We start from the raw sequence: 25,581 nt of genomic DNA on the forward strand, positions 1-25,581 counted from the left end.
ACATATTGTGAAAGGTGAGACCGTTGACAACTATTTTCAAAAGTGAGATTATTATCAGACAACTGTAAAAAGTGGGATTATTAAAATCCAATTTACCTTGTATCTAAACCTTTTATAATCATATTTTACTCGACCTCATTCAGTAAATACACGAATATAACGTAGTTAAAATGAGATCGAGTCATAAGCGGCATAAATAACTTAAAAATTGCTAATGGGAACCATACATCTTAGGACCAACTTGGTTCAATCCATGTATGAGGGTAACAAGGATGTTTAGTTTGGAATAAATCAACACCAAAATTTTCTTCAATATTTTTTTCATCAAATGTGTGGTACCTGTATGTTTCGAGAGAATAGAACACTATCTTCGTGTCCTCATTATGTAGTAATCTTGGAAAGAAGATCTTGTTCTCCATTTCTTGTGTTTTGGCCTCAAGGCAAATACATGATGTATTGGAAATATAAATCGTGTGTTTTCCTAACCCGTCCAGTTTCTCCCATTCTAGTGTAGACTTTAGGTTGAACACCTCAACCGATTCTCCAAACTTACCTACGGTAACTAGTAAAAGGTGTTCATCACATACCAAAAGAAAGTATTGTGCTGGAGATCTACAACGACTTCTTGGGACTTCGTCAACAACCACATCCAAAGAGCGGCCAACTTCAGACATATCTCTAAAAACATGGACTCCTTTATAGTTACATAAGGCATACACATCTTGGCCATAAAATGTTAGAAAATGATAAGAATATGGATCATCATCACCAAAATTCAAAAGAAATCTACGCCATGTTGAATCCTGAGATACAAAGTGGATGAACACATGCCAATGCCCACGCATTGTAAATCCAACAACCATACAATCAGGGGAAGTCGGTGGTGCTGAGAAACAAAAGCTTTCTAAATAAGGTATCTCTGGAAGCTTGTGGATATTACTTGTAAATGGGTTAAAAAATGCCAATTGGGGTTCATCCTCAATTCTATAGATCAACAACCAACCATACCTAGAACAATATATCTGGTAATTATCCTTAAGTTCTTGTGGTGTTTTCATAAAATACATGTCACCACGTACCGGATCTATAAAAGTGTAGGTCCTCTAGATGGATCTCAAGACTTGACTTGGATCAATCCGAGTTGTTGGTTAGCGGAAATCACCAACGACACTCGGATCTCGGATCTTAGTTTGTTATTATAAAAGAGAGAAAATGAGAGGAGAGGTTTTGGAGAGAGAAACTTTATTTTCTTGAAGTAGTGAAGAATTGGTGTGGAGAAATGGGTAGGTGACCTATTATAGGGTCACCATTTCTCCAAACTTACAAAATAAACGTACAAAATAAACGTACCGAGTACGTACTACACCGACTAAAAGCAAACTAAAACGACATATACAATCCTAAAAACAATATAGAATATTGGCCCTACAATCTCCCTCTAGGATTGAGTATGTCGAGGAACCTTCGTCAAGTTCTTTGCTTCGTCTTGATCCAGGATCTTGAACCAGATTGGATCTTGAACAGTTCTTTATTTTCCAGTTCTTATCTTATTTTCTGGGAAGGATCGGCAACAGCAAATTTTAGAAACATCAGATGCGGGAGGCTCGACATCTAATTTTTTTTTGTTGACTTTCTTGAGCCGACTGGTTTCTTTCCTTGTCTTCAGATACAATCAGTTCCTTTTTAGGTTCAACCACCAACTTTCACGTTTTCGTTTTCTTTTAAGTGCTTCAACATCTGCAACTCCAAGCAGACTTGATCTTGATCTACCTGTCCATGTATAACTGCACAAAACTTAGAACGAATAAGATTCGTTCATAGACCCTCTCGAGGGTCAAAGAAGAATTTGTTCACAGACCCTCACAATTTCAGTCTCTCAACTTGTAAATGATTTGTTTAAGTCTCAGATTTCCAACGAACTTTGCATGAACGACCTTGACAACAAAACACATGATTTTGAATGAAACAAAGTTTAACAAAATATGTACGAACATAATAAAATTTAAAATCTTTTTGGCATTTTCATATATTTTAAAAATAACGAAAATATATACATAACATTTTGAAGTTGAAACTAAAATAAAACAAAATCAAAATAAACAATAAAAGATAGGAGTAAAGATGAAATTAATATTATATATCAATAATATTTACAGAATTTTCTAACGATTTTAATATTTTTGTGAGAAATATCACAACATGGAATCATATTGATTTGCAAAGCCCTAGATCGCGTTTCCATTTTGATATTATTATGTCACGATTTCATCACCGACTATAGATATCATCCATTTGTTTAACCTGACAAGTGTTTTGATGCCAAAGTGATACGTTTAAAGTACAATTAGGCACGGTGCTTATGTGGTCCCCACTTAATCAGACATGTTACTGATTCCATCATATCTCGGGCTTACTTTGTGTTGACATATCACCTCAACTTGACTTAAACCTTTCTTATTTGATCACGGTACTCTTATTAACATACTTGACAATTTGTACATTGTACACTTGATACTTGGTGCTTTGCACACTTGACTCGATCTAGAAAAGTTAAAAAAAAAGCAGAAGATTCAGGGCCTTAACAATCAGATCTTGTATAACTACAAACAGAGAAAGTCCAAGGCTTGAATCAAAATAAATGAAGAAATAAAGCAGAAGTTAAAATCCTAAATGACTCTTTTTCTGATTTTTCATTTTGTTTTTCTGTTTTTCTTTTTCTTTTCTTGACTCTTTTGTTTTCCTTTTTCTTGCCTTTCTATGAGGCTTTTCTTGACTCAAATGAAAATTAAAATTGACACTTATTTCATAAGACAACTGTGATCAGGTAAAAAGAGGCTTGGGTATGACATGTATAATTGCATTTCTGCCTTCATGAATATGACTTTACGGAATCATGCAACCGCTTCATAGTCGTATATCCACTAGTACCGGCAACAATTTAGGTTTATATCACCCGACACTTACTTGTTTGTCAAGCCTATCTACACATCTGTGAGTGATTTTGTAGACTTTTGATCTACTCTTTTCATGCGCTAGGATCATTGCATATCAATGTACTATCATTTTCCAATGGTCGGATCAATTTCTCAAAATTTTAAAATTTTAATTATCCGCCTCCCTCTAAGCAGGAGCTCCCTCTAAACGGGACAATTCCTTTTAGATTTTCTTAAAAGTAATATAAAATCTTTTTGGTAAATCAAATGATTTGTTTTTGCTTTTCTTAAGATGAATTGAAAATCTTTTTGGTGAGTTAAACTTAACTCATTTTCTCCCTCTAAAATTATGACATATTTGAAAAATATTTACAATTTTATATACAAAAAGATAGATAGGTTGTTTTAATCAAAATTGATCATGCCGAGCAATTCGACCAGAAATTCAAATCGGGCATGATCGATGGCTTTAGTGAAAAGGTCAGCAAAGTTGTTGTTAGATGGACTATCTTAAGCAAGCATTATCACATTGCATGACAAAGTTGAAGAGATTCAAACCGAGATCCAACAGCTGATGCTGGATCCATCACTTGAGAAAAGCAGTTGGACGAGGTTGGTTTGAGAAACGCTCGAAAAGTTGTTATTGAACCATTTAAACAAGGCTTCCCTTCCATGAAGTTTGTCCTCCCATGTCGCTTATGAAAGACTCGAATCCGCCATCGAATGGTTTAGCATCAAATAGCAAGGGTTCGTCTCCCATCATATGCCGGGTGCAATCACTATCTAGGTACCTAATACTATTGATAGTCCTCCTTGATTGACCCTGCATGCACTAAGCTTTCAAATAGACATGGGTTCCCGGGATACTTTTGTCCCGGGAAGGTCAACCGAAAATCGACTAAACTTGATTTTATTTCCTGAAAACCATTTATTTCTTGTTGGAGCCTCACTTGATGAAGAGCGGTCCTTAGGAATCCAAGCAAAAACTTGTTCCTTGGTTTTGGCAATTTTGGACTTCTGTTTTCTTGCTTTTGAAACTGTTTTTGGTGAATCCTCAAACTTTACAGTCTTAGGATCCTTTTTGATTTTCCAAAAAGGTTTCTTTTTGTGTTTTACTTTATTTACTTTGGATCTCACATCCATTTCACTGGGTTCACTATCAGCTTGATCAGTCCTTGAATCAGGGCTACTAAAAGCTCCTTTTGGGGACTGACTAAGCCGCCTTTGAATATCAAGCTATTGCTTGAACCAGTGCTTGCAATGTCTTGCAAGGTGAGAAGAGTGACCACACACAAAACAACACTTTCTCCTAGGAGTGCCAAAGAACTCATCTGAACTATAATGTGGTTGGTGTGGTGGGAAAGGTGATCCTTGGAAAGGAACATGATTATAAAACACATTTGTGTAATATGGATCAACAAAATTTTGTTGATAAAGACCATTGTAGTTGTTGTCACAGAAGTTGTATGACTGAGGATCTCTTGATTGATTAGTTGTTTGAGAAAATGATCGTTTATTTGGTGAAACATATTTACAAGAAGTACTTGCCTTTTCATTTCCAAAAACTTTGCTTTTACATGAATTATCCTCAGTTTCACAACTTGATGATGAACAACTTGATATGTTCACCTCAATAGGCCTACTTTCGTTGACACATTTTTCAACAAAAGTTTCATCACAAATAGTTTCATAATCTGAGTCAGAAAAAGAACATTCATTTTCATTGCAAACGTTTGTACAACTATCATCACTTGAATTTTCATAAAATACATAATTTGACCTTGACTTTAAACTTCCCAACATGGATTCACAAACTTTATTACAAACTGGATTGTTAATAGTTTTGGTTAGATCCACACATGATTCAAAACGAACTTTCTTTTTAGCTTACAACCCAGGTTAACCGTCCCACATTCACCACCATTTACATCACCAGCTGCTACACAAGACACATTGATGTCAGATTTATCAGATGATGGGACTGGAGCAGCAGTTTGAGAGGCAGCAGGAACAAATTTCACAAGCGTTGGTATTCTACCAACCCCGTATTTCATTTCTTCCTCTGAAAAAGTATTATAGCTAAAGTGGGGCAAACTGGTGTAGTTATCATTGAATGGTGGTGGTACGGCAGTGTAATCGTACCCCAACCCCGCTTTAACTTTAGCGCTTCTCTGGGCTCCAATAAAATCATCTAATTTTTCAGATGATGCCTCAAATCTTTCATCTTGTTTTTCTTTTTCTTTCTTATCAGAAACTTCGAGTTTTAATTTCTTAATTTCTTCTTTTAAATCATTAATTATGTCTTTATAATAAATGACATTATGTTTTTCTTGAAAAATTTCAAGTCTAAGATTTGCTACATCATCGTGATGAGTTTTAATCTTTTCAATGTAGATCTTGTCAGCTTTTACATATTCAGTGTTCAATTGACGAAGTTTGCATTTTCTTTCAAAACTTCGTCTTGTAAGTATCTATAATATGTAACCTTATTAAAACAAGCTTGAGTGCACAGATTGTAATTTACCTCATCGACTGGTGATGTGTCGGGAATGATAGGACATGCATGACTGCTTTTACCGGCAGCACTTGTCCCAACTTTATTTTCTTTGGACTGATTGTTCATTTGGAGCTTATCTTCCATTATTTCAAAAGACTTGATGGTAGAAGCCAACTCTGGGAGTGTCATGGTATACAGATTTGTGGTTCTTTTGATGGTAACCACATTGATGCTCTATGTATAAGGCAGTGAATTCAACAGCTTCATGTTGATCTCAGACAAACCATTGATAATACCGACACTTCTCATTTTAGTGACGAGTGACTCAAATCTGTTGATGAGAGAGGAAACCGATTCTCCTTTAATATGTGTAAACATGTCGAATTCTCTTTTTAATATTTCCTTTCGGCTTTCTCCCATATCCAGATTTCCTCCAAGCTTAGGTTCGTAAGACATTTTTTTTAACTCAATTAGATTTTTTTTTTTATGAAAGAGAAAAAAATTTTAAGTTTTTTTTTTGCTACAGTGCCGAGTCGCTACAGTGTTTCGCATGAGTTGCTACAGTGTTTCGCATGAGTTGCTACAGTACCGAGTTGCTATAGTGCACGCGAAATCCCTTTTTTGCATGAGTTGCTACAGTGCCGAGTTGCTACAGTACCCCCGTGCGAAGTGCTACAGTAACTCGCGATGCGATTGCTACAATACCCTGGCGATTGCTACAGTATCTCGGAAGCGACTGCTACAGTACCCGATGCGATTTTTTTTAAAAAAAAAATTTTTTTTTTTGAGAATATAACACCCAAACTTCCAAAAAGTCAAAAAGACTTTAGTCTAAAAATCAATAAATCGGCCTAGATATGAGTTTTAAGCCGAATCTGAGCTCAAAAACAAGAACTTAAAATACTAAAAACTTAGATTTGGTGATTCTCGTGTGTTTCTAAGGTGTAAGGGACTCCAAAAGAGATGAGTAACACGAAATCAACCTCAAATCCAACAAAAACTAAGATCAAAATCCGAAAATCTTGACCCGAAAACCACAAAAAGTCGAGCCGAAAGCTCTGATACCACTTGTAGGTCCTCTAGATGGATCTCAAGACTTGACTTGGATCAATCCGTGTTGTTGGTTAGCGGAAATCACCAACGACACTCGGATCTCGGATCTTAGTTTGTTATTACAAAAGAAAGAAAATGAGAGGAGAGGTTTTGGAGAGAGAGAAACTTTATTTTCTTGAAGTAGTGAAGAGTTGGTGTGGAGAAATGGGTAGGTGACCTTTTATAGGGTTCCCATTTCTCCAAAACTTACAAAATAAACGTACAAACTAAACGTACCGAGTACGTACTACACCGACTAAAAGCAAACTAAAACGACATATACAATCCTAAAAACAATATAGAATATTGGCCCTACAAATAGTGATAATGCCTCGAATATTGTCTAACACCATCAACCATGATGAAACCAACAAGTACATCTGCAATCTCTTTAGTGTTGTTTTGCTGCTCCACTGAATGAGAGGTGCTGCTAAATAACAATGTTTGCATGTAGCACGAATCATCATTTACTCGATACCGATACATAGCTCCATTATCGTTTCCAAAATATGAATAGGAATATTGAGCAGATGTGATTCACTTCTTGTGTTATCAAAATCAATGTTATCACTCTTAATCGGTCTCGCAACTATATGAGTATCTTTGTCCTCTTTTTCTAGCTTAAGTTCAACATGATCTACTTTTAACCTACACAAAATATGATGGTAATAAAATATTTGACATCTAAAAAAAATATAAATGCGCACTGAATAGTTATATACATTACCTCAATTCAAGCATTGCCCATGACGACGCTTCGCTTTCTCGTACCAGACAAGGCATAGATGATACGGACATGGTTCCATCTTGGGCATGGAATGAGTAAACTACTTCGCCCGAGTCACCAAGAATATGTACATAACCCTCTAACTGTGAGTCACCAGTAGAACCATAATAGCATGCCGAGTAATCACTAGCAAGTTCTAGGAAAAATGTGGCTTCTTTGAGGTCTAGCATATCCTCCCACATCATACTAGTAATATCCAGTTTAAACAAATACACATAGCCAATCCTATTTCCCTCATTAAAAGCAACTCCAATGTAAAACAAGTCTGTACATGATCCTTTCAAAAAGAAATGAAACTTGCGAAAACTATTTACTACGGGAGGACAACGATTGTAAGAAGTACGAGGGACTTCCACGAATGGCAATAGACTTATCACAACTTCTTTTTCTTTAACCACAATGTCAACCTCTATGACAAACGTAAAATAAGACCCGAGGGCCATGGCATATACTTTACCATTGCAACAAGTGGGACATTGTAGAAAACAATCTTCACCGCCACTTATGCTCCTAAGCTGTTTAGCATACGATATTTTGGTCCACTTTAATCTCTTTCTTTTACGGTCTAGCCGACATAAAACAATGCTAGGACTTTTGGTTGTTGTTAACAGGAAAACCGAGCCATGGTCATTTGGGGGAGCTGACAAACAACATTCTTGTGAGTGTTTTCTTTCATGAATACTCAAAGGTGGGAGACGTATCAACTTAGATGTGAGCGGGTTCCAAAGAGACCATAGGACGCTGTCCGGATGGTTGGAGAGAATCACCCAGCCATGAAAACATGCCCGGATTCGTCTCCCATGCAACTCATTGATCCGACACCGATAATGATCCTGCCGGTTGTCTATGGTGTAAAAAATCTGGTAATCGGATTCCAGATTCTGAGCAATAAACCATTGGCGTCTTGCATAACTAAGTTAATAATATATGCAATGCATCAAGCTTGAAAAGAAGCAATATAGCCCTTTATTCTTTTAACATAGTATATTACGACGTGTAACACATGCATTGAAAGTATTTCGCTCATATTTTAGAACCATGCTAAGCGATGTTTTTAGAAGGGGTAAACAAAGATATACAAGATATATTTATCATAAAAATATTGAAATGTATTAAAAATCAATTAAAAAAACAATAAATTTTTAACTGTTTTTTTAATTATTCTGTATTTTTCAATATTTTTTCAAATTTTATATAAAAAACAATTTTTTTAACCGATCTGATTTATACACGGACCTAAATCACGGACCGGTTTGATATGGTACGGGTTTTCACCCAATGGAAACCGGTTAAAAACCGACCCTATTTTTGGCCAAATCAGTTTTAACCGTGTTAACCAGAAACCGTTCGTTTTTAACCGGTATTTTGTAAACCGGTTAACCACTATGTGCATTAGAGGTGCACAAACCGGTTTGGGTTGAAACCGGTTCGGCTTGGTCAACAAAAGTCAAAACCTGTTTATAATCGGTTTCGGTTCGGGTTTTGATCGGTTTCGGTTCGGTTAACCGGTTTGAAACCGGTTTTGGTGAAGAAAATTGCAAAATGGTTCCAAACCTATGGTTTCAATCGGTTTTAAACGGGTTTCTACATAATCGGTTTCAAACCGGTTCGGTTTCAGTTTAATTTTCGACCGGTTCAATTAACCGGTTTATTTGCCCACCTCTAATATGCATCAAGGCATCACTACTCCATAGACAATTAGACATAGCATTCATTTGAGAGAACCATTTTCTAAAGGGAAGTAGTTGGGTCCAAATCAAGTGGGATAACCTTAATGGGCTAATTTTTCATATACCTATTCTTCTTATATGGATTAAATACAAATGGGCACAAGACCAAGTTAAAGGTAATATCTTCTTGTTCCCTGGTCTACTGGTCTAGTGGTGTACAAAACCGGGTTTTTAACAAACCGAACCGGTTAAAAAACTAAACCAGTTTGGTTTTCACATATACCAAACGGTTCGGTTTAGAAACCGGTTTAAGCATAGAAGTAGTCAAACTGATCAAGACTGGTTCGGGTAGGTTTTAAACTGATTTTATTGAGAAATACCCAAAGCGCTATAATAGCCAACGGTTTGGTTCAGTTTGGGAACCGTTTTGGTAGAAACTGGTTTGAGAAACAAATTTAAACCGGCTTTATTGAAAAATAACAAACCGCTATACGAACCGACAGCTTGATTCGGTTTGGGAACCGGTTTGGTTCGGTTTCAACTTTCAAGTTATGAATAGCATACAAGTGGAGTAAAACAAAAATTACACGAGAAGTACAAACAAAAATCTACAAAATATATGAAAGAAAATACATAATCACGAACATCACAAAACAAGGATAAAAGAAAACATAAAAAATACAAACACAATTCTATTAAATCAAACGTTAGATTTCCAATTGTTTTTGTATAAACGCATTTCTGGTAAATGACTGATGGGAACGACAAAGATGCACATACGCACCATATCGTCGCCATCAACTGACTTACCTCTTACATGATAGCTTTGAGACGGTCTGGCGTGAGCCAGCTTAAGCATCCAGAACAACACATTTTTTTCGAAACAATCAACAATACTTGAACAGACCTTCTAATATCTATTACTATATATAATAGATATTGGAGAGAGAAAGCGTAAATGTTGAAAATTAAGAGTTTACAATATGCTAAACTCTATGTATGACCCTTCCATGAATTTTTCTTAAATAATCTCTCATGTCAACCAAGGATTCAAATTTCAAATCTAGCCTCAAATACTCCCCCCCCCCCCCTCTCTCTCTCTCTCTCTCTCTCTCTCTCTCTCTTACTTAGAGCATTCTCATCCAACCCCTCATTTTGTGTGAGGAGTGTTTTTATAATTTAAAGAGATGATTCAGGATGTTGTGAGTGAAGAGTTTTTATATTTTAGAAAAAGTAATGATTTTTCTGTATATTTAAAAAGTTACTGTTCATCATTTGTAAATTTTTAATATATTTTAAGAGTGGTTGTGAGTGATGTAAAGAGAAAAGTTAATAATAAAAGTTATAAAAAGTATTATTTAATTGAAATAGAGTGAGAAAATGCAGTGATTTTTAGTGTAATTTTTGGTTTAAGCACGTAAGTTGGGATGAGAATGCTCTGCGATGATGTTCATGAAATCAGACGATGCTTCCAATCGTTTGTTTCGTCCCCCCATTTCATAGACGCTGATGTGAATTCCCATTTAGGGTTTTGCAAAAGCTCATCGCTTCTTTGTAATCGGAGGCTTGCTGTTTCTAATCAAAGGTCAATATGTGGATTTTATTTGTCATTGAAGCTCCAATTTATGGTTTTTTTATGCTGCTGTTTCTCTACACTATGAGGTAACAAATGATCTTTTGCTTTGGGTAATATTTTGAATTAGGGTTTTAATTTTCTGATGGAATGTGTTTTGAATTTCTAGCTTCTTTGGTTCCTCACGCCTGCCTTTTGGTTGCTGTGCCGATCTTCGTTGGAGTCTCACTACCATGGTAATTACTCTATAGATTTTGTTAGTTTTGTTGTTCTTAGTTTGGACCCAACAACTTTATCTGGTGATTATTGAAGATAATAGGTGTTGGTGGTAGTGGCATTTGTACAGAGACAAATGATTAGACCCATATTCGGACTGTTGGGGAGTATTTTTGCTAATCAATGGTTGGTAACTTCCCGTTCTGAATTGATATGCAGTAATTGTACTACAGGTGTATGAGATCGAATTATGAAGGTTTGTGACTTTTTTTTTATCTATTAAACTAGCTTAACAACCCTATTAATTTCGATTTCAATGTTGACTCTTAATTTTGATTTCATAGTAAGACTTCATACACCTATAGTACAATGGTAGTACTTTTCGTGACAGTGTGTTTTAAAAGCTCACGGCGTCTAACTAGTACTTTGGTAGTACTTTGCCGTTTAGGGGCGTATAGATCGATCCTAGTTCAGTTATATGTTACACATTATATGTCACACGTTATATGTTATATGTTTTGGCTCTGTGTACTCCTTTAATTACGCGACTTATTTTTTTGTAACATCAATTGTCGTGTAAGTCAGTCACCGTTATATGTTTAGTATCGGTTTTTGTTCTAGTATTATATTGTTATATGTTCTAAAAGTATCAGATTTCGGTATCATACTTATTTTGGGAAGATAAATTTTGTTATTACCTTGCTTCCGTTCATTCGTCTTGTCATTATTACTATAGTTCTTTCCGTTACCGGGCAATTTTTGGCTCAGCCGTATTTTCTTTGTTGTGTTTTTCTTATTTGTTTACAGGTAATCCAGGACTCGGGGGAGTTAGTGATGAGAGAGACTAAAGAAAGTTCAAGATTTAAAAAAAAAAGTTAATTATTTTTGGTTTAATAATGTGACTTAGGTTGCTTTAATTTATTGTAATTTGGATTGTGGCATTGATTTGATATCTGTAATAGCGACACGTCAGCCTGTTCCGGGTTGGGATGTTACACTTTTACTAATTTTTATATATGTTTTCAGGAGAGAGAAAATGTTATATTTATATTTACATTTTTTATTCACTTTAATTGTGGACCACAAGATTTAAACTTTAATTAAAAACATGTGACTGAGAATAAGTTTCTAGAGTTTTCATAACTCAAGTGGGTTTTCATTTTAACCTTACCCTATTATTACCCTTATTTTGAACGACGTAAATATTATTACCTTCAAATATTTGTTAATCTAAAAAATTTTAAAGAATAAAACGTTTTAATTTGTTACTTAATAAATATGAGCCCGTGTTAGAAAGTTGTGCCACTTTTTATATTCCTCTAAATCGGTGTATTAATCTCACTCAATGTTTTAAATGTTTTTAAATAAAAACATGATACATAAAGAAGGTGAAAAAGTTTTGACAATAATTTTAAATAAAAAGTGAAATTTAAAATGTGAAGAGGTTGATTTGACGCCTTTGCAATGTAGTCATGTGATTTCAAAGATAAATGGTCAAATTATTAAACAACCCTTTTTGTCCTTTCTTTAATATTTTAATGGTTTGATAAACTTGATTGAGGTTGAATTAATAACAACCGTTCATTAGATTCATCAATGGATGGCATTGAGTTTCCAGAGTTTATATCTAAGGTGGGTTTTCATAATATCCTTACCATATATATATATATATATATATATATATAAACGAAAACTCTAAAATCTTACGTGTCGCGATGTGGTCGCTCCCCCCTTTTATGGAAGCCACCAGATTGCTTGATTTTTAAATGGAGGCATTTCATTGATTTAACCCAAATTCATGGATATGGGTCTTACCAAAAACAGATAACTCTTAAACGGGTTATAACGTCTCATTAAAATTTAATCTTACCAATTATTTGATATGAAAATCCTATAAACTAAGGATATACTAAAATTTAACATCCAAATTAAAAAGAAAAGGATATTATTTATAATTAATAAACAATTTTATGGTAAAAAACATAAGCGGTCATGGGTCACCAAATCCAGATAGCTTTTAAACGGGTTATAACATATCATTTATTATGAAACTCTTTAATCATTCAACCCTAAGTATATTATTAACTTTCTTACAATAAAGAAACATAAAATCCAAAAAATAAATATTAAAAAACTAAAAATATAAAACAACCATTCTCTCAAGCCATCAGATTGTTTTATTTGTAAATCAAGGTTTCTCACGCATTCGACCCGAATTCACGGGTAAAGGCCTCACCAAACCCAGATAGCTCTTAAACGAGTTATAACATCTCATTATATTAAAAACTAATCTCATAAAATATTTGATATAAAAATCTTATAGAATAGGGATATACTAAAAATTAATATCCTATTTTATTTAAAAAAAAAGATATTATTTATAATTAAGAAACGATTTTATAATAAAGAAAATAAAAGGGTAATGGGTATCACCAAACCCAGATAGCTTTTAAACCGGATTATAGCATATAATTTATTTGTGACACAAATATTAAAAACGAATAATGTAAAACCGCTCCCGTAATACGGGAGATAAAATCTAGTATATATATGTATAATAACCAATCTTATCGACTAATGAGTCATGACGATGGAGTTCTGGAAATATTTTGAAGAAAAAAAATCAAATATGTAAATCTTAATTGACAATTGGGTATGGATATATTTATAGGTCAAAACAACCAACGTTAGAAACTTCAGCTCATTGCTAGACATTTTCGTCAAAAACAACTAAACTATGAAATGGAATATTATGATCGTGTATTTATTGACGTGTTATGTGTTTTCTCAAACGGCCAATTTTATTAATACTAAATCAGCAATTAGACAAGCAAGATGCTTCCATGGGGGTGGGTCCCACGCCTTCCTGTTTTCCGCTTCGACCCTTCAAGAAAGTGAGAGCATTCTTATTCAACCCCTCGTTTAATGTGAGATGTGTTTTTATAATTTGAAAAGTGATTCAGGGTGTTGTGAGTGAAGATTTTTTATATTTTAAAAAAGGTAGTTATTTTTCTGTATATTTGAAAAGCTACTGTTCACTCCCTATAATTTTTTAATATATTTTGAAAGTGGTTATGAGTGAATGAAAGAGAAAATGTAATGATAAAAGGTATAAAAAGTATTATTTAATTGAAATAAAGAGAGAAAGTGAGTTTTAGTGTAATTTTTGGTTTAGGGATAGAAGGTGGGATGAGAATGCTCTGAGTCTTAAGATATTTTACTCGATTTCATTGACCAGGACGCTTTTATGATTGAATATAGCCATATTCTTGCCTTTCATAAGTACCAATATGATATAAGGATCATCACTTGAATTGCTTTCTTTTTTTATTATTGACACCAATATTATATATTTACAATAGAGCTTAAAGAGGTCTTGGACCTCGAAAGCAACATCGGAAATACCACACCAGGTACTTACAAATTGCCATACGATCGAGCACTGGAGGAGTTAGAGGTTTGTCCGAACCCGGTCTATTTTTGGTTTTATATAGAAACTATAGTACAGCATATCTATTCTTTTCTAGTGACCGAACCCATTAAATTTTAAATTGAAAAGAAAAAAAAAACATTAAAGATATATAGCTATAGTGGTGTTTTCTGTTTTTTCAATAACTTGTAACTCTGATTTTAAAAAAGATCAGAACGTGTTGAAGAAGAATAAATGTCCATTGCCAAAAGTCAAAACCTACAGCTTAAATTGATTTCTTTTATTTATTGGTATTTAACAAAAAAAGAGTATAACATAGCAAACTAAACTGATAGCACGTTGCATGGCATACATATAATTTAATTTAATAGTTTAATGCAATTTTATAATTTTTCTTATTTCTTATAGATCATTTCGTTTCATGAGAAAATCGCCGTCAACACCCCGGTGTAGGTCTGGGATACTCCTTTGTTCCATAGCCCTTGGGCTATTTACAACTATCCAATTAAGAATTCTCAGATGTACTAGTACTAGCAGTGCATCAAAGATGCAGTCATCGATTCTACCGAGAGGCCACAATTGCTGCGAGCAAACATATTAATGACGAGGAACGCGTTTTTGTTATGCTACTAATACTTGTACTTGCTCTGCGAGGCCCCAATTCTTGACTGGGAGGGACACCAAAGGACTCTGCCCTTCCATCCCTTGGATAGATAGAGGGGGAGGGCAGAGCTTTTGGTTTTTCATGTTGTCAAATAGTTGAACAATGAAAATAGATGGCGAGTGCCCGATCGAATTGATCGGGTCATGTAGGAACAAGGTTCAAGTCTACCGGTCTGTTAGGATCCCTCAGCTGCATACATCACTGCACTTCCACTTGACACCTATCGTAATGATAAACGGCTCGTCTCGCCGTGACCTTCTCTTGAATTCTCAAAACTTCTGTCGCTCCATCCCCGCAGGGGCAGAGAAGCGATTTTGCAATGAAGCTTTATTTTTTTTATTAGTTAACCACAACCGTGATAAATTCTAGACAATGATTATTACTTTTTGTTATTGCTAGTTATTGGTTCGGTTTCGTTAACATTCGACTATAGGACACCCTTAATTATTCGTTAACTTTGTTCTGTTTATTGTTTAACTTTGTTTTCTTTTTGTTTATTGCTACAATAGCTTTGTGTTTGCGTATTGTTATCACAACTTTCATCAATCTATGAAAAAAAAATTATATAAGGGCTCATTTTTTAGTACTCATTCGCGGCACCCGTCTTAAAGGAGGCCGTTAACAAATCCAAGGATTGAAAATTCCGAACCCATAGAAAATAATTTATGGCTCTGCCACTGCGATCGAGGCCATGTAGCATGACAATAGTAGATGTTCCACCGGCTATTTTGCATCCTCACATAATGGCAACCATTTATTTTATTCTAGAATCCTCCTTCAATAAATCAAGTACGACCGATGTTGAAATTCTTCCTTTCTCCAGTTTCCACCCAACTAGGTTAATCTTCGATTTAGTTGTGAATTGACCATTAAGCGCGATCTCCATTTGTCACTTGTTTGAGCCAAACTGATACCCGGTAGAAATAGCAAACAATCCCACAACTCTTGAGCCTCCATTGCAAGATGTAGATGGTTCCCTCTATCTTGCCAGATTGAAGAGTGATACAACTTTTATTATAGTATATTTTTTAATCCTACAATATATTTTTTTATATTATTCTAAATAGGTTTCTTAACTTTAACTCTTATTAAAATTTAAAGTATGACAAAATACATGTTCAGATTACATATTATATTACAACTATGAACTATTTACAGGTTGTTAGGAAAAAACACGCTCATAAATTCTTAAGTACATGTCAAATTGCATCATACAACCGCTTTCACATATTAAATCAATGTTAATCGACTTCTGGATGTGCTGAGTTGTAACAGATGTGGATGTAGTTGTACCCACTAACCCACGTTCCTAATGAAAGTTACATCTTGGTCAAATGACTAAAAAACAATAAACATAGTCATTGGTCGATCTATTCAACCTTCTCATCCTAGAGATTACTAATATTAATAATATGTATTATTTATCGATTGTTTTGTTAATTAAAACGTTTGTATTATTGGTTTCCTGTCGGGTCACTTTTTAAACCGGAAAACCTCAAATATGGGTAGTAAACCTGACCGGCCACCACAATAAACAAACATTTTTCTGTTTTCACGTATAGAGATTCTGTAATTATAAAACTATTAAGACTAGTTTCAACCCAAGAGAACAAAGACATACGTAGTTGGGTGTAGTACAAGGTGGCATTGCCATTCCTACATGCAACGTTGTGAACTGTCTGATATGTATGGATTGTCAACTTAAATCAATTTCGTGTTGATAGTTTTTTTCTGAATTTTTAAAACGTAAAATGTTCCGTTTTTATAAATCTATTAATTTACAACTTTTAAAAATCTAATAGGTGCGGTTCAAAGTTATCAATTCACATATGTTTCAAAAGCAGTCAAACCAGATCTACTACTTTAATTCCGGTTTCAAAAATAGACACTTTTGTATCTAACTATATAAAGGCATGCGTAAATCTATGAACAGAGAATGTTGTGCTATTATCTACAGGACCTAAATTATCAATGGGCTCCAAGGGACATTGAAAATATGTCCGAGAGTCGCTCCACCGACCGGAACATTTAGCGGAGCTCCCGCCGTTATAGTTACAGCCGCCGTTCACCGGGGCTTTGGTCGCCGGCATCCTAGTTGAGGAGATTTGAAAATGACCGGTCCGTGATGGAAATGTTGGACAAACTAAGACTCTTTATCTTTTCATTTAAGTTGAAAATCAAAATTATATTGAACTTGAAACTGAATTTAAATAACTTTTGCATTTAAGAGCCGTGATTATTAATGATTTGAAAACATAATAATAAGTTACTCAATTCGAAACGTAATTCCTTCAATCTTTTCATTTCATCAGTTTTAACAAAGACAAAAATCACTTATCATAAAACAAATGTTTAACCACTAAAACAAAATCCCACTTGTATACAAAAAAATGTCGCTTCAATAACTTCTCATCATGCAGTCCTGACTCGTACCATACAAGTCACATGTGCACAAATCATCATTAACCCAACGTGTCATTCCGTATTAGTGATAAGTTTTTGGTACCAAGTACTAGTACCCATTGTGTTGTAAAAATCGGTTTAGACACCCGAGTACTCAACGAGTAATCCTTAGGTACTCCTTGTCTAGGCTGAGTGTTATGCGAGTAATTCCCAAGCACTCCTTAACTAGGCTGAGTTCTTGCAACTCCCTAGTCAACTGACTTGGGTGCGCCTATCAATACTACAACCATGATATCAAGTACTAGTACCCAATGTTTTGTAAAAATCAGTTTAGGCAATCTAGAGTATTCAATGAGGAATCTCCAAGTACTCCCAGCCTAGATCGATTACGCCTAAACACTCCTTGACTAAGCCGTGAACTCACAGCTCCCCGGTCAACCCGATGCAACCGTGGTATTCACTTTTCTTCAAATTCGGTGCCAGTGTATTCGATACCCGATACCATTGAATCATTACCTCACCGATAAATACCTACTTTTTATGTAATTCAGTATCGGTATTTCCAATACAGGTACGATACCAATCTCATCCCAATTTAATCCACTCGTTGCGACACGCTTCTCCAAAACCCCGTCCCGTAAAACCGGTCCCACATCTCATTCTCCAACTCCTCCACCTCCCTATCAACACTCACCGGCGCACCAATCACCATCTCCGCCGCATCATATCGAATCAACAACTCCGCTCCGTCCACGTCAGCACCACCGTCAATCAACAACCCATTCTTCAACATCTTACGACGTCGTTTCTTCCTCAACGCCTTCTCAACCCTACCGGAACACCGTACACCGCTAGCACAAATAAGTTAACCAACGATAACGGAATACAGCAGCACACCACCGCACACTCCGCCGTTGTGCCGCCGGCGAACTCTGCGAACCGGGTTTTTGATGAGTGGGTTGCTTCGAGTAATGGGTGCGGTTGGTCGATTGAGTATTGACGGATTACTATTTTTTGAATTGGCATGGTGAATTGATGATGACCCAGTTGTTCAAATCAGTGATTTGATGTTTGATTGATGAAATTGGTGTTTTAAATGGCCAGAGAGTTGTGGGTTTTCATGGAATTGAAGGATTCCGGCGAGATTGATGTATCCGGTGATAAATATTAAATAACCAATTGACTCTGAAACTTGGTTACATGTGAAGTTGGAAATATTTATGGGGTTATTGGAATATTAGAAGAAGGGGTATGGATGTAATTATGGAGTTATTATTAGGGTGTTTATTAGGGCGTTTCGTACTTTGTAGAGTCCAAATTGGATGCTATTTTTTTAAAAATAGAAAATACCCAAAATACCCTTTTTAGTAATTTGAAGTTTCATAAACGTTTCTTGGACCGTGTGTAATGACGTGACATCACTTGTCTAGTTAGCCTAGAGCGGCACCAAACACTGTGACGAAGGGGCACCAAGGACAAAGGCATGAGTAGAGACGTCTGAATCGCTTGTTGCTTGTTGATTGCTCGAGAAATGCACGTTCGATTTTGGCTCAGTTTGAAAACGAGCCAAGCGCGAGCAAAGATACGCTTGGTTCGGTTTCATAGTTCATTTGCTCGCTTCAATTTTTCAAGATACTAAAGTCTGTTTTCATATGCACTATAAGTCTATAACCAACTTTAAACTTCTTTCTGATACAAATTTGTATAAACCTACTAAGTTATTTGTTTCCATGCATAATATATTCGAATTCAAACTTGTTTCTTATAGAACATTTTAAAGGGAAATAAGTAATGCTTGAAAAAAGAATTTGATGGCTTTCAAATTTAGCTCGGTCTGCTTCTCCTGTTGTTTGTTGGAGAACTTGTCGCTCTTCTTCGAGTTTTTTTAAGTCTTTGGACTCTATCCTTTGACTCGGTTTGTGAATGAGTTGCTTGGCTTGGTTCAGTTTGTAAATGAGCTAAGCATGAACAAGCCCTCGCTTATTTTGATTCGGCTCGGGTCGATCATATGAATCTCTGAAACTCGGTTACTTGTGAAAGTGTATGCTTTATAGGAAGAAAGGGCATGGATGTAATAATTGAGTTATAATCTGGGTGTTTGCTTATTAGTGAGTTTCGTAGAGTCCAAATTGGATGCGATATTTCGATAAAGTTACAGAAAGGATAAACCGTCTAGGAACATTTTTTTATCTGTGTCCTATTTATATGTATTTTTAAATGAATCGGATGTAACGAGAATCAAATGGGACGGAAAGGTATTAAATAATGGATTGGTTTGCTTTTGTTTTGGATTCTACTCAGTTCGGCTTATGAAACGAGTACAAACTTTTATATTTTAATCAAAAATATAGACGTTAAAAAGAAAGAAACAGATATACATAATATAGAATCACACACGAGGTGATCTTCGTGTTTGACTGGTTCAGATATATATCATGTGATGTCTTGAAAATGTACAGCAAAAGAAGTGTTTGATTGTTTGAAACGACACTCCCACTTCTTACTTTAACACATTTGTTTAAGCGTATGTGTCAACCCTCGGGTGGGCAAAAGTGAAACTGCACTAATTTTGATTAATCTTATGAAAATAACGTTAAAAGTGGCGGAAAGTTAATCAAGCATCATGTGGTAGCGTTGATAGCCGAAAGACAAGGGTACATTGACCAATCGGCCGGTGTCCCGATAGTTGAGTGTTATGTGTCTTATGCCCAAAGCTTGATGCAAAACTACTATCCAGCCGCGGGTCTCACCGGAAACAGCTTCTCTACTCTTACGGAGTAGAGGTAAGGTTGTCTACTACACCTTACCCTCCTCAGACCCTACCATAAATTTGTTATTGGTGAGATTTATAGAGTACGACGATGATGATGTTTAGGCGTATGTGAATGGGGACAAACCATTGTGAATCAGCATGTAGTCTCATCATTGATGTTCAAAAGTTGTTGCCTTGTGCATGAGTGTATGAGGGTCGTTGCCTTGATGTTCAACTTTAAGGGGACCTCGTCAATATTTCTCTAGATCCGCTTTGTCTAGTTCCGGTTATGGCTTATATAGATGAGCGATGGCAATGAAATGAGCAGTAGCAATCTCAATTTTATAGTCATTGTGAGGCCATGTCTCATATCCAGTCCCATATCAGCGGAAATATCAATTACTAGTTTGTTAAAGATTGTCCTCTAGGATTCCTTAAGTGCATTTGTTACTATAAGTTTATATATTATCAATCAGACCAGTTTTCACCGAATAAACAAAGTGTTACCGGCTAAGATTACCTAAAAGTTTTCATATTTCACACAAAGAAAAGAAACACAAAACACGTTGACATGTGTGATTTGACCCTCACTAAAAATCAGCCGGTTGACCGCTGACCTATTGAACCAACCCATACTTTTCCACATACCATAATCACATTAATAGAATCACTCAAAAGACCAAAAAGAATTCCAAAAGCCAAAAGCTAAAGCAGCTTCTAAGTATATGCCTATGCTACTTTCTAAAAGCTACATCAACTTGCCTTCAATATTCTTTCAATTAAGCAATATGCAAAGAGTAGACCTTCATAAAGAGTCAACTATAACAGAAAACCGAGTTATGAAAAAGATTTTTCTACATTTATTTTAATGCAACTTATTTATCCAAGGTATCCGGCCCGGCATACAACCTTAAAAGAACCAATCATTGCGAGTATTTTGTGTCGTGCCTTCGATCCATGTCTGGTGCACATGAACCCAAGTGAGCCCTTCAGTTGGTTTAACACCCTAAGATCAACAAAAACAAGTTACACCAATAAACAATACTAAGGCTGTGTGTAGGATTTAACTAAAAGTCGCAAAAAGCGACCACATGTGCTAACTTTCCCCTTCAAAAACGCGTAATGGTTTAACTAAAATCACAGTTATTTTTTAAACTTTTTTTCAATAAACTTGTGAGTTGGAGACTGACTGGTTAGAAATTTTTTTATAGGCGGGCCACTGGCCCCACATGTAGGGCGTACTAACCACTAATGTGTGTCGGTAGTGATTGTTTAATTACCTTTGAGCTAACTATAACTGTGGTAAAACAACCCTGTTGCTCTTCACCTGCATTTTTTGGTCATATTAAGTATTAGTCTTCTAATAGATTATATAATTTTAATCAATCAAACATATAATAAATTACCAGTTTGCTCCCACTTCTTAAACTTTACAATCCAAGTGTTGGAATCAATCTGTGAAGGGAAAACTTGATCAACCCAAACGCGATATTGTTTGCCTTTTTTGTCCCCACAACAATCTTTTAATTTATCAACGCAATCATGAAGAGATTTCTCAACACCTGATGGATGAACAAACACACCCGAAGGAGACTGCGAAAAAAAAAAACAAATTATTTTCTTAAAACTTGAATAAAGAAGTTAATACGGTAAATAACCATACACAAACAGATTTTAGGTTGTTCAAATAGGCTTCGGTATTTTCGACTTCTGAACGTCTCCATCTCTCGAAGAATAAGTAAAATTTGACTACTTCATACGCAGGGTCAAAGTGGTCTAATTTTGAGTCTGATAGATCGCTTAAGTCTCTAGATGAAATATTTGGGCCTAATTTAAAGTGACCAATAGCTTCTATGATACCGGCTGCACATGTTTCAGTTGCATGAATGATCTTAGGGTTATTTTTGGCATTTTCAGCGTGCCACTGAAGCAATTCTTCTTGTGCATTCTTTACCTGCATAAAGGAGACCATTGCTACTCGTTAACATGTTCATTAATGGTCAACTCATTTTGACCAGCACATAATTTATAGAGTTAATTACTCGGATGGTCCTTTTGGTATGCACATACTGCAAGTTTGGTCCTTAAGTTTGAAAAATTACACCAATGGTCCTTGAAATATATGGGGGTTAGTTTTTCCGGTAAGTGCATGTGAAACGACTAAAATGCCCATTAAATGCATTACTTCTATTTTTATTTTTATCTTAAGGGGCATTTTAGTCATCGCACATGCACTTAACTGGAAAAGCTGACGCTCATCCACTCCAAGGACCATTAACGCTTTCGAAACGGCAGAATGCATGTGTAATTTTTCATGCGCAAGGACCAAACTTGTAACCACAGGGACCATCCGAGTAATTGACTCTATAAATCAATGAAATGAGTTACCTACAATGACACCATGCACATCTGGAATCGTAAAAAGCTCGGCATCATTCCCAGAATCTCCACATGCAAGGGTATTTTTTGGTAATTTTCCCGCATCCTTCAACTTTTTATGCAAATAAGCAAGAGCTTGACCTTTACCTGCACCTAGAGGTAATACATCCAAATCCATCCCACCACTGTAAATTATTTTCACATCTAGCTGCAACCAAAAAGAAATCACTAAATCAACACGAGAATTAAAAAAAGAACTAGGCCTGTAACCAGACCGAATGTTCACTAAAAGTGAATCGTTCGGCGGGAAATTCGTTTATCTTCATTTATTTAATAAACAAACAAACATGAACAAAATTCTTTGTACATTTAGTTAAACGAACTAGCATGAACACATGTCTTGTTCCTTCATTTATGTTCGTGAGCATACATTTATGTTTGTTCGTTTACGTTAATTATGTTCGTTAGTTATGTTTGTTTGTTTATGTATTATTTAAATTGTTAGGCCCATTACAATTTAGTCTAGTTCTATTAATTAAAATGTCACCCATTACAATTTAGTTCAGCTTTATTAAATTTTAGGCCCAACAGATTGATATTCGTGTTTACTTTAATTGGTGTTTGCTCAGTTATATTTGCTTATATTCGCTCATCTATGTTTACTTATATTCATCCGTTTATGTTCCTTTACATTCTTGAACCGTTCGTTTATACTATTAACGAACTAACATAAAGACGTTCATTTTCTGAACAAATGAACATGAACAAGGAAACCTAGTTCGTTTAATGGTTCATGTTCGATCGTTTGTTCAGCTTAAGTTAAATGAACGAACACGAGCATGCCCCGTTTGTGCTCTTTCGGTTCGTTTACAGATCTACAAAGAACCATCCTTTTCATTAATTAAGCATACCACTAAACATTTCTTGTTATCATTAACAGTTACAGATTAACAAGAAAAATTCAATTCTCACCCCTCGGTTTGCTAGACGTTCAGAAAGAGTCTTCATTACTTCCTGAGCCTTTTCTTTCTTAACATGAAAACTAGCTTTGTGTTGCCTTTGCTCTGTTTCAGACTGCATTACCATAAACAAAAGCACATTACATTAAACCAAATGAAGTAGTGTGAATAAATATCTAACATGACAGTATGATACAAACAATTATACCTGCAAAGTGAGTTCAGAAAACTTGCTGGTTTCTTCAGACACAATGTTTTTATCCCATTTCTGATTTAGAAACTCAACCCAACCTTCATCTGGAACCATGTCATTACCATATGTTATCTCCGTTCCCACAGACAATCGTTATGTCAGGTGTTAACATAGGTTTCTCTTTCCTTCATTGTTTGTACAGCACAGGCGATCGTCCAGTCGAGAACACTAGTAGTGAATCATGCCGGTATTTAGCCTCCCATAACGCGTTAAACCTTAGCATAGAAAGATTCTCAGGATCATGATGATCAACCTGAGGATAAATGCATCAAGGCAGGTTTAATAAGTGTGTTGATTGAGTTAGTTATTTGGTTGACTTTTGCGTTACTTAAAACATTTTGTTATTTTAACTAACAAACTTGTGTTAGTAAGTTTATGCATTAGTCTATATATATAGATGCATATATAGTAATTCAATAACCATACTAATGAAATTACCTACTTTTAGGCCCGTAAACAAACCAAACGAACATGAACAAGGACATGTTCATCTTCGTTCATTTAACTTTAAATGAACATGAACAGTTAATCGAACAAATATTTGTGTTCATATTTGTTCATTAAAAATTGAATATGTTAGTGATCGTTTATGTTCGTCCGTTAAAAATCTAAACTAACAGTTCGCGAACATAATTGAACAAACATATATGAGCAAACGTAAAGGAACACAAATAAACATAAATGAACACAAGTCACAAGCAAACAACTATAAATGTAAACAAACGAACATACATAATATACAAATAATATTTAATTATTTTCTAGAAATATTTAAACGATCGTAAATAAAAAAACATAAATGAATGAAGCATGCGTTCATGTTCGGACCGTTTAATAAGTAAACGAACTTCCCGCCGAACAATTCACGATCATAATTGAACAAACATAACAGACGTAAAGGAACGCAAATACACATAAATGACCACATTTAAATAAACACAAACAAACAAATACAAAACACAAAACGAACTAAACAAAACGCAAATAATACATTATTTTCTATTCGTATTTAAACATAACCTAAATGAACGAACTAGCATAAACAAACCACACATGTATTTATGTTCACTCATTTCGTTTGATAAATAAGCGAGCCTTAATGAACAGTTCACCGAACGTTGATTTACTACAACTAACTTCTTAAGTGGTTTGAGTTACAGCAGCAGGACACTTACCATTGTATGATCCAGATCTGAAACAATCATGAGGCGCGGAGAACACGTGAGCCGATCCATTATTATTATTATTATTATTATTATTATTATTATTATTATTATTATTATTATTATTATTATTATTATTACCCTGACGGAAATCGAATGTTAATAATAATAAATAATAATAATTAAACAAACAATTAAACCTAAAATCCGTTCATTTGAACATCTAACTGCAATCACTCATCAAAATGAATAGGTTTTGATGTGAATTGAAATTGCATGTTTGAGTGAGATAAGAGAGATTTGTTACCAGTTGAGAATTGAAATCAGGATTTGTGATGAATAAGAAGGTGACGAACGAATGGATTATATTATTATGGAATAAATTCTCAACCTTCAACTTCACATCAAGACAGTTTTTTATTACTGTTTTTGTTGCTACGGAAAATGACAAGTTTTAGACTTTACAAGTAGTTAAGTTAGTGGGGACGTAGGGATTGGTGACCGGTATCTAAAATACTAATACTGAAAATCCTTAAGTATTTGATATCTGAAGAAACACTAACCGGATCCCGGACAGATTACTGGTAACCTGGGGGTTGGATAGCTGTTTCCCACGAGGGGTTAGACCCTTGGAAGATGGTTATTCTGATAACCTGCAAAACAGACACCGTGAGCTCGTCACTGAGAAGGGGGGGGGGGGGTTCCTCCTTGTGACCACCCTCCGGCGTGAGAATCAGACTAGATTGCTCTTTAAATATAAAAGTATATTAAGAGATTGCTAGAGCAGATATCAGGTATATTCTGATGATA

At 35.2% G+C, this 25,581-nt stretch overlaps 1 protein-coding gene and 1 pseudogene across 2 annotated transcripts; both read right to left on the bottom strand.

Moving 5' to 3' along the window:
* Nucleotides 1-230: 230 nt before the first annotated feature.
* LOC143613037 (F-box/kelch-repeat protein At1g57790-like) lies at nucleotides 231-7,752 on the bottom strand. Its single transcript, XM_077086864.1, has 3 exons — nucleotides 7,250-7,752; nucleotides 7,001-7,170; nucleotides 231-1,084 (listed from the first exon to the last, which is right to left on the bottom strand). The coding sequence occupies exons 1-3, from the start codon at nucleotides 7,750-7,752 to the stop codon at nucleotides 231-233; spliced, it is 1,527 nt and encodes a 508-aa protein (XP_076942979.1).
* A 13,159-nt stretch (nucleotides 7,753-20,911) lies between these two features.
* LOC143613041 (sucrose-phosphatase 1-like) lies at nucleotides 20,912-24,863 on the bottom strand (annotated as a pseudogene). The gene is made up of 8 exons (XR_013150044.1): nucleotides 24,784-24,863; nucleotides 23,564-23,861; nucleotides 23,369-23,470; nucleotides 22,410-22,604; nucleotides 21,681-21,971; nucleotides 21,424-21,610; nucleotides 21,298-21,344; nucleotides 20,912-21,023 (listed from the first exon to the last, which is right to left on the bottom strand). The product of XR_013150044.1 is annotated as a sucrose-phosphatase 1-like (transcript).
* Nucleotides 24,864-25,581: the final 718 nt, after the last annotated feature.

This window comes from Bidens hawaiensis, unplaced genomic scaffold, assembly GCF_021521415.1.
Source record: "Bidens hawaiensis isolate Kalapana, Puna unplaced genomic scaffold, B.hawaiensis_p1.1 tig00036452_1, whole genome shotgun sequence".
NCBI classification, from domain to species: domain Eukaryota; kingdom Viridiplantae; phylum Streptophyta; class Magnoliopsida; order Asterales; family Asteraceae; genus Bidens; species Bidens hawaiensis.

Bases quoted from the DNA above. Each gene is read 5' to 3' on its own strand.
- LOC143613037 (XM_077086864.1), bottom strand. From the start codon at position 7,752: ATGGCCCTCGGGTCTTATTTTACGTTTGTCATAGAGGTTGACATTGTG. The intron at 7,171-7,249 runs GTAATGTATATA...TATTTTGTGTAG, and splicing joins TGGGCAATGCTTGAATTGAG to GTTAAAAGTAGATCATGTTG. The intron at 1,085-7,000 runs GTATCGAGTAAA...ACACTTTTATAG, and splicing joins GATAATGGAGCTATGTATCG to ATCCGGTACGTGGTGACATG.